This window comes from Ranitomeya variabilis, unplaced genomic scaffold (genome assembly GCF_051348905.1).
Source record: "Ranitomeya variabilis isolate aRanVar5 unplaced genomic scaffold, aRanVar5.hap1 Scaffold_42, whole genome shotgun sequence".
Classification (NCBI taxonomy): Eukaryota; Metazoa; Chordata; class Amphibia; order Anura; family Dendrobatidae; genus Ranitomeya; species Ranitomeya variabilis.
Window position 1 is genome coordinate 183,567 of NW_027508140.1, and position 17,616 is coordinate 201,182.

The 17,616-nt window shown below is 42.3% G+C and overlaps 1 protein-coding gene across 1 annotated transcript in view; it reads left to right on the forward strand.

Moving 5' to 3' along the window:
- LOC143790626 (FAST kinase domain-containing protein 1, mitochondrial-like) overlaps positions 1-11,025 on the forward strand; it is a 32,826-nt gene extending 21,801 nt beyond the window's left edge. Inside the window, exons 8-10 of the mRNA XM_077279139.1 lie at positions 7,883-8,011; positions 9,416-9,547; positions 10,937-11,025. Coding sequence (XP_077135254.1) covers positions 7,883-8,011; positions 9,416-9,547; positions 10,937-11,025 — 350 coding nt within the window. The remainder of the gene's footprint in view (positions 1-7,882; positions 8,012-9,415; positions 9,548-10,936) is intronic.
- Positions 11,026-17,616: the final 6,591 nt, after the last annotated feature.

Here is a 17,616-nt window from a genome sequence, read left to right on the forward strand (position 1 = left end):
ACATTGGTAAAGTCCAGAATCCTTAGGAGATGGATTATCTACAGAAAAAATCAAATTCTTATTCAACCATCTCACATTTCCAGATTGACCTCTGTGTATAACATTTGTTGGACCACTTGCAAAACTTCCCAAAAATAAATTATCTTTGGTCCAGGTTAACAAAGACTCCGAAGGTAACTCTAACCTTGTGTTGCATTTTAATGACAAAGGAGACATATTTTCTTGGTTATGTACTGTTTGTGGTGTAACCCTTACTTCTGGAACTATAGTATTTGTTACTGTAAAAATTACAGATACCTGTACTTGTACTGGTTCTCTAGTTATCTGGAAGTTCCATGTTTTTACCCAATCTTCATCTCCTTCTGTAATAGAAAGTAATGAAGGATCTAAAGTTTTCCCAAAAAGTTGTGTTTTCAACCAAATATCTGTTTTGGATGTTCCAACTTTCCCTTTTGTGATCATATCATTTGTAATATCTCCTGACCACACAGTTTTCTCTTCACCTCTTATCTCTATATTCCAGTATAACACATCTGTAGGATTACATTCCCATGTACCCGTCTTATTATTATGTACATAATCTCCTTGTAACTGTATAAACCCAGCCTTAGGTCCTGTAGTAGCATGTAATATTATGTCAGTGTCGTGTATGAAGTGTAGCTCAATACAGCATTTCACCCCATAACCCATGCAGATGTTTCCAGTAATATCTACTGAATTGTCCGGTATATCTTCATCTTTAAGGTTTTGTAAACTTGATCCTCTTGGTTTCCTCGAATGTAGAGTTCTTTCGAAAGGTTCATTCACTTCACTAGTGTTTGTTTCACGATGTAAGATGTCTTCTGCGTAGATCACAGTTGAAATAGTACATAGCAGCAGAAATGCGATTCCCATCAGATAGTAACTTTTCCTGGGAACTGTCGTCTTTTCTCGAAGGATTGGTGTTGAATCCCTTCCATCAAGGTCATGGTGTTCCGTATTCCAGCTCTTATTGGAATTCATTTCTTCCTAAAAGAAATGCAGTATCATTATTTTGCAATATACAATTTGCATTGATCAACATGTACCCACACTCTTTGTTGCCTGCGGGTATTTTTAACCACGTTTGATGCTCGTTGCACAAGAATCATAACTTGTCCCATGGTTTCAATGATATCAAAGGGACCTTCCCAGTTACTTTCCCAAGGTCCATTCTTCCTGAAAGTTTTGATCATCACCTGAGCCCCTTTTTTGAATTTGGACTCATATGGTGGCTCCATTCTCTGCATTCTTGATGCAGCATGAGGAAGAATTGTTTTAAAATTTTCCTGCAACAATTGCAACCATTTGGACCTTGCAACAGCATCTTTTTGAGATGTGGACAAAAATGGTTCATGTGGAAAAATCAATGGCATTTTTCTTCCTGTCATTAGTACAAAAGGAGTGAACTGAGTTGTGGAAGAAGTTGTTCCTCTCACACTCAACAATACAAAAGGTACGGCATCAACCCAAGTATTGCCTTTGTCCAATAGCATCTTGGCAATTCTGGATTTTATTGTTCTATTCATCCTTTCCACAATACCAGCAGACTGTGGATGGTAAGGTACATGGAACTGTTGTTGTACCCCTAGAATAGTACAAACGGCTTGCATGATTTTTCCTGTAAAGTGACTTCCTCGATCAGAGGAGATCATTCTTGGGATCCCCCAAGTACAAAAGACATGATTAACTAATGCTCTAGCTGTAGACAAAGCATCATCTTTTCTGACAGGTAAAATTTCAACCCATTTGGAAAAAACATCTACCACAACCAATGCGTACCTGAGACCATTTTTACCTGATGGTAACGGACCAATGTAGTCGATTTGTAGTGTAGACCATGGACCATCTGCAGGTGCGGTTCGGAGTAGTGGCGGTTTCTGTCCTTTTGGTCTTGGATTAATTTGGGCACAAATGAGACATGATTGGACAATACTTTGTACTGTCTCCTTCATCTTTTCCCAGTAAAATTTCTCTCTGAGAATGTCTAACAATTTCTGTTGGCCCAAATGACCCAAACTTTCATGATTATATTTTGTGAACTCAGCCTGTAGATGTTTTGGTACAACAGGACGCAACTCCCCGTTTAAGTCATGACACAAAACCCCGTTTTCACAAACAAAGGGAGGTTTTGGATCAACCCGGGAAGCAACAAGAGATGTGTCTTTCTCCTGTTCTTCCGCAAAAGAAGGGATATGCGTGTCCGTTCTTTGAACTGCTAAAAGCTCAATAATCTCTGGTTGAAACACTTCTTCTCCTGTCAGGGCTGCCTCTTTGGCTAACCTATCTGCAGTAGCATTTCCTACAGATAATTCATCATCAGTTTTTTTATGGGCTGGTACTTTGACAATAGCAAAACCATTAGGGGTTTTTGATGCTATTTTGAAAATTGTTTTCAGTGTGTCACTATGTACAAGAGTCTTATTTGAAGAATCTACATAGCCTCTTTTTTCCCAAACTGGCAAATAATCTGTCAGTGATCTAACAACATAGGAGCTATCACTGTAGATTACAATGGGACACTGATCATCAGCTTCGTTCAGCTGTAGCACCATTTTTACTGCTTCTAGTTCTGCCCTTTGAGCTGAAAAATGACTTGGTAATTTGTGTTTTACTACCTGTTCTCTTTTAGGATAAAAAATGGAATATCCTGCATAGTAATGTCCATCTGCATAAAATCTGGAACCATCAACAAAAATTGGTTCATCTGTTGCCTCTGCCTTCCGTCTGAAAAGCGATGGACATGGATCCTGAAAAGACTGCAAACAATCATGAGTTTGTCCTTCATATTGCATCAACTGAGGAAGAACATATTTGGCTTTGTAATCTACCTCAATTTGTTTGGGAGACAATGACAATAACCAATGAGCAAATCTCTGATGTGACACACCTGGGATATTATTCTCAAAGAGAAGTTTTAGTGTAGAATGAGGAGTTTGCAAAGTGATTTTGTTGAATCCAACAATGTGTTCAGTTGCTTTGACTGCAAAGTACACACCTACCAGGTGTCTTGCACATGTCTCAAACCCTCTTTCAACAGGTGAGAGAAGCTTAGAAAAATAGCCCAAAATTCTCCACTCTTCTCCTTGCAACTGTAGCAGCACAGCAGACACAGAAGTCTCTGATGTGTGCACTTGCAAAGCAAATGGAGCCGTAGGATCTACTGTGGACAAAGCAGGTGCAGTTTGTAAATTCATTTTCAATTGTTCAAATGAGGTTTGTTGTTCATCACCCCAAGGACCAAAATACTCACTATTTTCAAATTTTAAAAGATCATACAAAGACCTGGCTTTGTCTGCAAAATTCTCAATGAACTCCCTTGAAAAATTTATAAGACCCAAGAAATGTCGTACTGCCTTGTGTGATGTTGGAACTGGCAAAGAAGCAATTGCATCGATCCGTTCCTGCAATGGTTGTCTTTTACCTGGGCTCAACAATACCCCTAAGAATCTGACCTCAGTCTGCAGCAATTTGACCTTTTTTGTGTTCAATTTCAACCCTGCATCATGCAGCAGCTCAAACAACTCTTTCAGAAGTGAAACATGTGACTCCTTATCTTCTGTGGATAGCAAAATATCATCCACATACTGTAAAATACAGTCTGGCCTTGAAAATTTAGCTAATACCTTTGCCAATGCCTGATGAAATATACTCGGTGACAAATGAGCTCCCTGAGGTAACCTGCAAAAAAGGTATTGCTCATCCAAGAAAGTAAAAGCAAACTTGTACTGACAACTCTTTTCAAGAGGTATACTGAAAAAACCATTACTGATGTCTAGTACAGAAAAGTATTTTGCCTTTGCATTCAACCTTGCCATCATGTCATGAGTATCTGCAACAATGGGTGCTACATTGGGAGTATGTTTATTAAACATCCGCAGATCCAATATCATCCGATAAGAACCATCAGACTTCAAAACACACCACAAAGGATTGTTACTTACAGAATTAGCCTTTCTGATGACACCTTGCTTTAACAATTCCTGTATGATCTTTGACATAGACTCAATTGATTCTGGAGGCAATTTATACTGACGCTGAGGAGGAGGGTCGCGCCCCTCGACATTTACAATAACATCTTTCATGGTCCCTACTTCATTCCTGAACTGAGCCCAAAGAGAAGGAAAAAGCTGTACAATTTCTGTCAATACCTCATCACCACCAGTTTCAGGCCACAGATGATCTGTTGACACAACATCATTTAAGCAAATACTTCCAACATGGCTATAATCACTAGGATCAATGACTACAGGTTTACAACCATTGGAATCCTTCCAGATCACCTGATTTCCTAGATCAACAACCCATCCAAATTTCTGCATAAAATCCGTGCCAAGTATATTTTCAGAGTCACGACAATACCAAATGTCAATTCCTGTTTTGAAAGAACTAGGTATTTCCAATATCACATCAGTAACTAAGGTTGCTCTAGTTCCACCTTTTCCACTAAAACCAACAATTGTACAAACTGGTGAATCTGGTTGTGTCTTCAGATCAAGATTTGTGACACTTAACTGAGCTCCTGTATCAATGAGAAATACAACATTCTGTCCTGCTAGATTTACCTTGACAAATGGTCTTCCACATTCATCTAATGTAACTCGAGTCACAAATTCCAGTAGGAGTAGTCTGTGATTGTCAGAAGGATGAAGGAGATGGGAGAAGTCCAGTGTCCTTTTTGAGAGCACTCGGCATTCTATTTCTGGACTCAGTCTCCTTAACTGTCATCTCTCTGATCTGTCTGATTAATGGTGCATATGGAGACTGCGTTTGTCTGTTGTCAGTGTGAGTGGGGGCATTAGACTGTAATGGAGGTGCAGAAGGTCTGGTGGATAATTTTGGCATGAGACCATTTTCCCTTCCAAGATTACCTGTCCCTTGTGTACCTGTCTCTGATTCTGCTCTCAAGAATTTTCTGCATTGCCACTTTAAGTGTCCAGGTATACCACAGAAATAACAATGGATATTGTTTCTTTGTGTAGTATTTTTACCTCTTTGTTCTACGTAATCTCTGCTCTTGAATGTTACTGTGGGTCTAGGTTTCAGCTGACTGTCCTCTTTTTCATGAATTACAGCTATTTTAGCCTTCACCTGATTTTGCTTCATGGATCTCCTTACTCTGTCGATAAAAACTGTTGCTTCTTGCAATGATGGCTGAGTACTAGCCATTTGTTCTGAGGCAGGATCCAAATATTTGAACTTTTTCACAAAAAATCTGATCATGGATGTTGGTTCCTGATTAGGCCCAATTTCCATCACCATTCTATAGGCCTGCTCAAATTTTACCAAAAATACAAATGGATCCTCATTAATATTAGTTTTTAATGATTCCAAAATTTCAGCATTCGGAGTGGCTTCTCCTGTGATGTAAGAATTTAATTGCCTAAGTCTGTCCTCTCTTGTACTATGTGTCAATTCATGGTTCTCATTTAATCTGGGTGTGGTCTGTAACCTTCTTCCCATATGTGAGGGTAACCATACTTTGAAAATCTTGTTCTTCTGTTCATCATTAAGATTGTATTTGTCTGTGTTTGATTCAAAAATGTCTGCATTGTAAAAGGCATCCATCTTATCATTGAATTTTGGAATGTCTTTTGCAATTTTCATTAACTGATCGTGTATTTTTAGATTAATGCGTGCAACTCTGTCATGGAATTTTTTCCGTTGCAATTCTTCTGCATGTAAATCTACTGATTCATCTAATTCTTGTGTGTCAGGTATAAATGAAGCAGAAGCAGCATTATCTTCTTGGTCTTTTGATCGTGTAACAACAGAAGCTTTTTTAATATCTTGTCTCAATTTGGACAATAATTCTGTTCTGGTATCAATTTGATCTTCCAATTGTTCAATATGTTCAGACAATATCAAACAATTTGGACAGTCAAAGTAATCTCCATCAGCTTCTTGTGTGCCACCTTGTGTGTCACCTTGTGTGTCAGTATGACCAATGTCTTGTGTAATAGTACATATTTGTGTCTGTGTTTCAGTTTTATCAAAAACTAAATTATTGTACACTCGGACCATGTGCATTACATTCTGAAGCCTCCTTTGCAACTTTTTATAGAAAAAAACTTCTTATCAATTTTAAGATTCTCTGCTTCACATTGGCTATACAAACTAGACCATAACTGTGCGTTTGTATGGCTATGAACAAACTGAAACTGTATATTACTCTTTTTAGAATATTCATGGATACACTCCATTCCTCTCACCTATGTAATTTCTTTTCCTCCTGGAATGATCCAATCGTCAATGGAGGGTCCTCCTGTGTCTTTATGGATTCCTCAGAGTTCCGTGCAGATGAGACTTGTATCACATATCCTCACTTCTGTGTGTAGGTTCAGTCTGACTTTTGTAACACGATATAGTAGAATTTCTGTGCCTTTTAACAACTCAAAACAGGTGTTTTAGCAATCCTCCCCCCTGAAAAGGCTGAAATTCCTCACAGAAAAGACAAAAAATCAGATCTGGCTATGGCTCGCCAAAATGTTAGAAAAAATGTATCTTAGTGAGGATTGGGAAGAAAAGCAAAAATAGAATTGTGTGGATAAAACAGAACTCATTTAATGTCCATTCAAAAAGAGTGATTACAAAAATGAAGAAAAAGTAAATTATAAGTTCATTACACAAATTCAAGTATTAGGTTAAAAAGAAAATGAAAGCAAGCAGAGATCTTACATATGGTCTTGTGGCATGATGATGTGTTCGTCCATGTAGAGAGGCTCAAGGTATGAGGACTCCACCACATGCTGAGAAGAGACGGTTTATATACAAATCCGTCCCATAGACTTTCATGGGTTTCTATTTTCTCCTACATAATATCCACATAAGGTAACACAGTTCCATGCCAATGGTCTATACCATAAAAGTAGATTCCAGAGTATTCCTTATCATTCTATGCATTATCTCATGTTAGGTTGCTTAGTTACACTTGTTTACCGGCTAGAAATAATGCTAGACATCCAAAAATAGGTTGGGCTTCACAAACACCTTCTAGCTTTTGACATGCAGAGGACAGATGATCAATGACAAGACCTTCAGAAACTGTATCATACACTTTCCCTATACCCTTGGTTCTTTATTTGATTTCATGTAATTATCCATTTGTAAGTGATTATATATATTATTATTGGATTTTACATATTGTAGCTGAGTGACATCGCCGCATTTACGCATTTTAAGCCCTAGGAAACAGACACATTCCATAAGGCTCCGTTCACCTCTGTGTCATCTGATCCCAGCGGCGGCTGTCATTTCCCATTGGTTTCTGACAGCAGTATCTTTTCCATTAAAGACTCCGTAACCAGTAGCCGAGCCGCCGGTGCAGATGTGAACAGATCCGTAAAAATGAATGGAATTTGCCCAGAGGGGTCGGGCTGATTCCTCCTCCTGCTAACATACCTTATTCTTAAAGAGTGACTGGCGATTTTGTAATATATTCTATGAGAGAAATGTGCTACTTCCCCTCCTTTCAATCTCCATTCTCTATATAGACAGATTTTCCCATTACTGTGAGATAGGTTGGTGCTTATAAAATTCTATGGAGAGGAGGTGGAGACGGACACAGACTTTCCGCTGTAAGTTCTTCTGAATCGTCAGTTACACTTCTCCATGGAACTTTATGAGCACCAGCTGTCTCCTATCTCAGTAATGGAAGATTTTACTCATGAACTGAGCGTGAAAGATCAGTCCAGGAGGAGAGGAAAAAAAAAGCCGATTTGTCTGATAAGACTTATTTTTATGAGTGCTATTGATTTATGAAATAAAAATGAAAACTCTTTAATACTTCAGCTTCGTCTAATATCAGATCAGGAATGAAAAAAAAAAATGTATAAGATAGTGGTTGTGTTATTTTACCTTCCAGACTCCTTCCCTCCTCATCTCTTGGTTCTGGTGGGCTTCACTCTTGCTGTTGCACAGTATTTCCCAGAAGATCTGATTAAAGCCATTTTCAATATTCGTTTCCTAACTAAACTGGATTCCGAACTGGACAGTAAGTGTCATGTGAGCGAATGCTCCACCTTTATCCATTTAGGTTCTATATTGCTCATGTTGCCCCTAGGACTTAGGCTGGCCGTACATATGGGAGGCTTTGTCTTCTCTGATCTCCCAGCACCATGTATGCTCGTGTCTTCTGAGCGTGCATCTTTATTTTAATGGGGTAAGGGATCACTTTGCAAATATGCCCCATCCTCATTTCCCCAACATCTGTCATCAGGGTCGGCTAATATAAATCGAATATTTCTTTGCAGCTTTACCTGCATTACCCATCCTGGTGCGAGACCCGGCACAAAAAGCCTAATACCCTATAAAATTTAATAAAGCTTTTATTTAACCCTTACACAACTGGGCAATTTTTTTTTGTTTTGTTTTTAATTATTATTTATTTTCTGTTATTTTTTTTATCATTCTACTTTCAATTTTCAATATTAATTTGTTATTTTTGCACAAGACAAATTGTAATGAATTCAGTTAACCGTATAATGCACACACAAAATTCCAAGAGCAGTGAAATGGTGAAAAAAAGACGCAATTCTGCCATTGTTGTTGTTTGTTTTTTTTTAAACAATAACCCAGCAGTGTGACTCTTCAAGTCGGAACGTTTATAGTTGTCTTGTTTGTTTTAGTTCCTTTTTCTTTTTTTTCACCAATGGTGGGGGTTAGGTTCTTTATATTTCAGTGGCAACAAGAAAATCAGAACTTTTTGTGCATGAACATTTTTAAGTTTGTGACTTTTTCTGAGATCTGGAAGTTTTTTGTTTTGTTTTTCCCATTGTTCCATTATTGGAACCAATGTATTAGGCCTTGTTTTTTTTTATCAAATGTTTGGGAAATGAGGATCTTTGATATCAACCAACCTGATCCTTTACTCCATTGAAATAAAGATGCACGATCAGTTGACAAGGTCATACATGGTTCTGGGAGGTCAAACAAGATTGTCACCATTTTGGGGTACTTAAAACCTTTTATATAGAAGGGTTCACATATGTAAGAAAAAAAAAAAAAAAAAAATTATATATATATATATATATAATGTAATGTAATTTTTATTTTGGGATTTTTTTGTATTTTGAAACTGGATAGTAGTACAAAGTAAAAATCTCAGTCTCCTATGATGCCTAAAACTTTACAGGAGTACTAATCTGATGACAATAATAGCCTTTAATAGACCCCCACTGCACTAATAACCCATGGCCACCCCATGGTCTCTTGGGGGGTGGGGTACAGTGGGCAATCGAGGCTAGCGCCAGTCATAGTGTTACAGGCGGGTGCTGGCTGTGTAACGCCGCTGGCACCCGCTATGTACGGCGCAGGCTCAGTATCACATGTTGGGAACGCTTTTGATTTCTGTGTGTTGTAGATTTTCTCTTTCTTCACTAATTATATTATTTTTTAGCTTTTCTGCCTGACAAAAGTGCCAAGATACGAATGCGCCTGATGCAATTAAATCGGGCGGTTTGTCTCGAGTGCCCGGAATACCAAGTCCCATGGTTTCATGAAGAATACTGTCGACAGATGAAGCATAGAGGTGCGGGGCTCGTTTTATTCATTTAGTTGTTAGTTTGTTTTTGTATGCTTAAGAAAAAAAAAAAAAAAATTGAGTGACACATGATAAAAAAAAAAAAATCAGCGCTCAAATTCCAGTGCCGGCTCCCAGCTGAGGCTCTGGTCTCAGTGTTTTAACAGTGATGTTGCGTTGACAGTGCTCAGCACCACTGCAGCCAATCACTGAGCACAGAGGCTCTGCCGCCTACCTCGTTGAGCTTAGGCTGGTTTCACACTTGCGTTTTGATCTGCAGCGTTTTAGCGCTAAAAAACGCATGCGTTTTTTTTTCTGTACTTAACATTAAAAAAATGCATGCGTTTTTTAGCGTGCGTTTTGACGCGTTTTCGGCAACGCATGCGTTTTTTGACGCGTGCGTTCATTTGCAGAAATGCAACCTGCAGTAATTTCTAGCTGCGTTTTTTTCCCGCAAAAAACGCATGCGTTTATTCGCGGCAAAAAAATGCATTGCTGTCTACGCATGCGTTTTTAAGCACATGCGTTTGCTTGCGTTAACAACGCATGCGTTTTTATAGAAAAACACAAGAAAAAACAAGAAAACCCTAACCCTAAACACAAGAAAAAACAAGAAAACCCTAACCCTAGGGTTACTAGGGATCCTAACCCTTAGGTTAGGATCCCTAGTAACCCTAGGGATCCTAACCCTAGGGATCCAAACCCTAACCCTAGGGATCCTAACCCTAACCCTTAGGGTTAGGGTTACGATCCTAACCCTTAGGGTTAGGATCCCTAGGGTTAGGGTTAGGGTTAGGATCCCTAGGGTTAGGGTTAGGATCCCTAGGGTTACTAGGGATCCTAACCCTAACCCTAGCTATTTCTGTTTTTAGTGGGTTTTCTAGTTGATTTTGATGATTGGCAGCTGTCACACACTTCTCAGCCTGCGTTTAAAAAACGCAAACGCAGGAAAAAACGCATGTAAATGCCGCAAAACACCACGTTTTTTTTTCTGCATGCAAAAACGCATGCGTCTAAAAAACGTGGTGTTTTGCCGCGTTTACATGCGTTTTTTCACCACACGCGTTTTTTTTTAAAACGCTGCAGATCAAAACGCAAGTGTGAAACCAGCCTTAGTGATTGACTACAGCGGTGATTTGGGCTGTCGGACATAACGTCATCTCTGCAGCCCAAACTGAGACCGGAGCAGCGAGAGGGAACCGGCACTGAAACCGGGGAGGACATGTACCTGCTCTGTTTGTTATTTTAGAGTGTTTGGGGTCCACTTTTCTGAAAGTGAACAATCCCTTTAATATTCTCCACTGCAAAAGTATATTGTGCGATTTATGGATATGCAATAAGGAATAATCCTTAGAATATTAAAAAGTTGTTTTTTGTTTGTTTTCTTTTTTTGCTCAGAAGGTAACAGTAAGAGATCCATATACCATCAAATCCACTTATTTCTCGGAGATCTCTTGGGGGAGTTAATTATGCCAAGATGTTTGTGACTACTCCATATTATTACACAGTAGGTAAGATTGTGAAATGTAAAAAAATATATATTTTGCTGCACTAAGAAATCACAAACGCCGCTCTGCTCTGGAAAGAAATGTTATAATTTAAAGATATGTCAAAATTCATCAAATATTGTGACTGTTTAATAACTTTTGTGCAAATAAAAGCAACACAGCCACAAGCAAAACACTGACATATGAGGCAATGGGAGATCCTGGGGGGATGTAATTCAGGGTGGGGACAGTTTGAGTTGCATTTTAGTATATGATATCACAGGATGACTTCCACACACATCTACTTCATATTATATCACGTTTCTTAGCGGAGGACCCACTGGTGATCGTTGTCTAAAAGCCCGCAGTTCCTTTATTTGTTTAGTTCTTCATACGGTTGTTGCCATAAAAAAAATTAAAACAAAAGTCTATACAGTCAATCAATATTCTGCACAGAATCGTAATTGAGCAGGGGTCGCCCACTCCTTTTATTCTTTACCGGACTGCTTGAAATGGCTGAGTGCGGTCAGACACCCCCAAGAGATCAGTAACTTGCCTCCTGTTTTATAGAAAGGGGATAACTTTTAAAAACCCTTTTAAGCTGTGTGCACACGTTCCAGATTAATCGCAGATTTTTTGCACGTTTTTTCGCAACCAAAACGCTTAAAAAACGCATACATATGCATTCCATCATTTATAATGGTTTCCACAATTTTTGTGCACATGTTGCGTATTTTTCCGCGAAAAACGCATGCGGAAAAATACGCAGCATGTTCATTAATTTTGCGGATTTTAAGCGGATTTCCCACTATATTATTACATTGGGAACCTCCGGAAAAAAAAGCGAAAAATCCGCGCAAAATGCGCGATAAAAACGCGTGCAGAATTCCTGCGGAAAACCTCAGGATTTTCTCAGGAAATTTCTGCATACTTTCCGGATGTGTGCACATACCCTTAAAGTGTTTTTCCGGCTTTTGAAAACAAGTGTCCAATTGATTGTAGTTTGTTTTAAAAACAAACAAAGTGTGCCTGGCTCACCCTCCCCAGGTCCAGCATTGAGCCTCTGCCGCTGTTGCCATTATGTTGACCATAAGTGAGCTCAGCGGCTCTGGTCAAGTTGATGACACTAATTGGCTGTTGATGTGACCTGAGCACTGCACACACCAGGAGCTCGCTGAGTGGACCCAGGGAGGGTTTTTGGAAGGTGTTGGACTGTGATTCTCCTAACATTTGATGCTTGCTTTCTATAGACTTCGAGTGCATCCTGAGCAAAAATAAAAAGCCTATCGCCTACATAGAGGAGAACAAGCTGTCCGCCAATGTGGCCGAAGTCCAATGGGGCCAGGACAGTCAGATGTGTGATAACAAGTCTCTACCTCAAGGAGCCCAGAGGTCGGTGATTCTGTGTGTAGACATGTGGTGCTAGATCACGACGCAGCCTCATTCTCTTAAAAAATAGCCTTCATTTTAAGTTTTCTTACATAAATCCATAGAAGACATGCAAATAAGAAACTTTGTAATATGTCTGATCATAGAAATCTGCTTCTTTCTCCTCCTGAACTGATCGTTCATTCTCAAAATTCTCAACTTCCAAGTAAAATCTGTTTTCCGTGAATACAGATTTTCCCGTTACTGAGATAGGAGATGACAGTTAGTGCTCACAAAGTTCTATGGAGACTGATATAGCAGAATGTCTGTGTTCCGCTAGCTCCTCTCCCCCCCTCCATAGAATTTTAAAAGCACCAACTGTCATCTCCTATCTTAATCGAGGAGGAGAGAAGGGCGGTTTCTCCATTGAGGAACAGAGGAGCTAGAGAGATGAGCAGTAAAATCAGTATAATTTTTTTTTTTTACAAATGAATGGCTTTTTCCGGTTCAGAAAAATAGCGGTTTGGGCAAATGGATGTTTTTTTGGAAAAATTTGAGTAGAATTCAATTCCTCTTGATTTTGTTTGTTGGACTCTAACATATTATTTCTTTCATCTTTATAGAGTTGCCATTGACTTTCTTAATCCAGTGGCATTTTGCAGAAACTCTTCCAAGATTAAAGGCTTAAATGCCATGAAGAAGAGACATTTGGAGATCCTGGGGTACTATGTAGTTCAGGTTGGTTACAATTCGAGTTGTGTTTTAGGATATTATATCATGATTAGTGTTGAGCGATACCTTCCGATATCGGAAAGTATCGGTATCGGAAAGTATCGGCCGATACCGTCAAAATATCGGATCCAATCCGATACCGATACCCGATCCCAATGCAAGTCAATGGGACGAAAATATCGGAATTAAAATAAACCCTTTATAAACTTGTAGGTTCATACTACATGAAGGAAAACAACTAAGAATAATGTAGGATATATTGGGGGACGTGGCGGAGACATTAAAGGCACAGAGGTTTAGCCCAATGTAATAGAATAGCAGGATTTTTTTTTTTTTTTATGACGTTCGGCGTTAGAAAGAATTTGACTATGTTAATTTTTTTTTTTTTTATGTCAGATATTGATGTTTCACTACTTCCACGCCCTTCACCTTCTTTTTTACTTCTCCCACGCTTTCTTCTTCATTATCCTCATCATCAGCTTCTTTGACATCAACTTCTTCACCTTATTCATCTTCTTCTTCATCTTCTACCTATTATTTTTTTGGTTACATTGTTCATATTCTTTTTATTTTACTATTATCTTCATCATATTCTACTTCTTCATCATATTCTTATTTGTGACAGGCATTCCCGTAGTTGTTATCTATAAAAGTTTGAAGATTACACCTTCCGTTCTGCCTGTCACAAAACAGTTACATTTGTCCGCGTTCAGTTTGGCCTGCAGCATCAGGCTTTATCCAGGGGCACCACGAGGAGGAACGGACTCACCCCCATACACTGCTTAGTCTTCTTCTGCTTATAATTTAGATAATATTTTTGCTCTGATATTTAGTGTTATGCTTAATGTTCTTCTGCTCTTTGTTCTGCAGACTCTTGTTCTTCTGCTTCTCGGTCTTCCAGGTCGTCGTCGTCGTCTCCAGGGTCGTCGTCTCCGGGTTCGTCGTCATCGGGGTGGTCTTCAGGGTCGTCGTCTCCGGGGTCGTCGTCATCGGGGTGGTCTTCAGGGTCATCGTCTCCAGGGTCGTCGTCATCACGGTGGTTGTCGTCTCTGGTGTCGTCGTCATCTTAGGGGTGGTCTTCCGGGTCATCGTGTTTAGTCTCTTGAACTTGGAAATGTAGCAGAAGGTACAAGAAGGCTGAGAAAATGCCGAGAACCAGCTGATGGAACTGGAACTCGGATGGCTACCCGAAGGTCCAAGAGCCAATGGAACTACCGAGGACCAGCTGACGTTACTGGAACCCGGTTACTAAGCAGGAGGTACCCGTGCCTGAAAGCACTACCAAGGACCACCTGACGTTGGTGGAACTCGGATACCCAGAGGGAGGCACCTAAGCCAAAGGCTCTGCCCGGAACCAGCTGACGGTACTGGAACCAGGATGGTGAGCAGAAGGTACAAGAGCAAAAGACACTGCCGAGAACCAGCTGAGGGTGCTGGAACCCGGATGGGTAGCCGAAGGTCCAAGAGCCAATGGAACTACCGAGGACCAGCTGACGTTACTGGAACCCGGTTACTAAGCAGGAGGTACCCGTGCCTGAAAGCACTACCAAGGACCACCTGACGTTGGTGGAACTCGGATACCCAGAGGGAGGCACCTAAGCCAAAGGCTCTGCCCGGAACCAGCTGACGGTACTGGAACCAGGATGGTGAGCAGAAGGTACAAGAGCAAAAGACACTGCCGAGAACCAGCTGACGGTGCTGGAACCCGGATGGGTAGCCGAAGGTCCAAGAGCCAATGGAACTACCGAGGACCAGCTGACGTTACTGGAACCCGGTTACTAAGCAGGAGGTACCCGTGCCTGAAAGCACTACCAAGGACCACCTGACGTTGGTGGAACTCGGATACCCAGAGGGAGGCACCTAAGCCAAAGGCTCTGCCCGGAACCAGCTGACGGTACTGGAACCAGGATGGGGAGCAGAAGGTACAAGAGCAAGTGTCTGCGTGGCTTTTGCAGGACACGATGCCGGCTGCACAGCAGGGGAACAGCTGGCGGTGCTGAACCCCACTGACACATTGGCTGGTGTTTTTCTCTGTGCAGCTAGCAGTACCGGGCCCCAACTGGCGGTGTTAGAGCCCGGGGTCAGCAGGAGGAGGAGATGGAGCAGAGTGTAGGCCGAAGCCTGCACTGGCGGCAGCTTTGGGTCTGTTGTGCCTGCGTGGCAGTTGCAGGACACATTGCCGGCTGCACAGCAGGGGAACAGCTGGCGGTGCTGAACCCCACTGACACATTGGCTGGTGTTTTTCTCTGTGCAGCTAGCAGTACCGGGCCCCAACTGGCGGTGTTGGAGCCCGGGCTCTGCAGGGGGAGCAGAGTGTAGGCCGAAGCCTAATTGAACCAATTTCAAAGGTAACCTTTAACCCCCCCTCAGGGGTTACAAAGTAGAAGAGCCACAGCTTATGCAGCAGTAGTGCTGCACAAGTCAAAGGTTGCTCTTTTAATTTTTCTCCTTGCACACGCTGAATGAAACACGTATAACATTTAGCCCTTTATACAGTCAAACTGTGTTGGAGGCGCGAGTTCCCTTTGTAATGAGACGCAGCACAGATGTCAAGAATCCCACCTTGGTGCTGGGTGCAGCCTCCTGAGCGTTGTTATTTGCTGTACAGGAGTCTGCGCTGTCGTGTTATCCCCTGGCCTAGAGCTGTTAGCGCTGCCCATCTTCTGACATCATTTACTGTCGGCCGGTGCGTTTCGCGATGGCCCTGAATCCCAGCCCCGCAGTGTCTTAACATTGTTAAAACACTGCGGGGCTGGGATTCAGGGCCTGGCGCAGCACATATGTTCGCCTCTCACACTCGGGTCCTTACACCCGCTTCAGACTGTGCGGCGTCATCTGATCCCTTATCGCATGCCACGGCCATGAAGCCGCACAGTCCGAAGAAGGCGGAAGGAGATGAGGGACAGGCGAACTGATGCACCGATCATGCCCATCAATCACACCCTCGCAGTCCCAATAAATAAGACACCGAGGGGCGTTGTGTGGGTCAGGGCGGCCGCAGAGGCGCACCCAGCCAAACAATGATGCCAGAAGACGGGCAGCGCTACCAAGGGGGTTGCAGCGTGTCATTACAAAGGAAAGTCACACCACCGGGACGGTTAAATGGTCACACAGAGGACACATTTCAGACGTGTTTTCAATTCCACATGTGCGAGGAGAATACGTTTATGAGCCACCTTGCACACATGCAGCATTACCGCTGTACAAGGTGGCTGGATAACGTAAAAACGCCTGGGGGAGGGGGGACAGGTTCCCTTCAATTTCAGTTCTGGTGTCTGCGTGGCTTTTGCAGGACACGATGCCGGCTGCACAGCAGGGGAACAGCTGGCGGTGTTGAACCCCACTGACACATTGGCTGGTGTTTTTCTCTGTGCAGCTAGCAGTACCGGGCCCCAACTGGCGGTGTTAGAGCCCGGGGTCAGCAGGAGGAGGAGATGGAGCAGAGTGTAGGCCGAAGCCTGCACTGGCGGCAGCTTTGGGTCTGTTGTGCCTGCGTGGCAGTTGCAGGACACGTTGCCGGCTGCACAGCAGGGGAACAGCTGGCGGTGCTGAACCCCACTGACACATTGGCTGGTGTTTTTCTCTGTGCAGCTAGCAGTACCGGGCCCCAACTGGCGGTGTTGGAGCCCGGGCTCTGCAGGGGGAGCAGAGTGTAGGCCGAAGCCTAATTGAACCAATTTCAAAGGTAACCTTTAACCCCCCCTCAGGGGTTACAAAGTAGAAGAGCCACAGCTTATGCAGCAGTAGTGCTGCACAAGTCAAAGGTTGCTCTTTTAATTTTGCTCCTTGCACACGCTGAATGAAACACGTATAACATTTAGCCCTTTATACAGTCAAACTGTGTTGGAGGCGTGAGTTCTCTTCGTAAAGAGACGCAGTACAGCTGGCAAAAATGCCACCTTGGTGCTTTGCGCGGCCTCCTGAGCATCGTTATTTGTTGCACAGGAGTCTGCGCTTTTGTGTTATCCCTTGGCCTTCCGCTGTTAGCGCTGACCATCCTCTGACATCATGTTATGTCGGCTGTTGCGGTTTGCGATGACCATGAATCCCAGCCCCCCAGTGTCTTAACATTGTTAAAACACTGCGGGGCTGGGATTCATGGCCTGGCGCAGTACATATGTTCGCCTCTCGCTTGGGTTCTTACACCCGCTTCAGACTATGCGGCGTCAGCTGATCCCTTATCGCATGCCACGGCCATGAAGACGCACAGTCCGAAGAAGGCGGAAGGAGATGAGGGACAGGCGAAGAAATGCACCGTTCATGCCCATCAATCACACCCTCGCAGTACAAATAAATAAGACACCGAGGGGCGTTGTGTGGGGCAAGGCGGCCGCAGAGGCGCAGCCAGCCAAACAATGATGCCAGAAGACGGGCAGCGCTACCAAGGAGCTTGTTGCGTGTGTCAATACAAAGGAAAATCACACCTGAGGGACGTTTTAATGGTCGCAGAGGACTCATTTTTAGACGTGTTCACTTCAACATGGGCAAGGA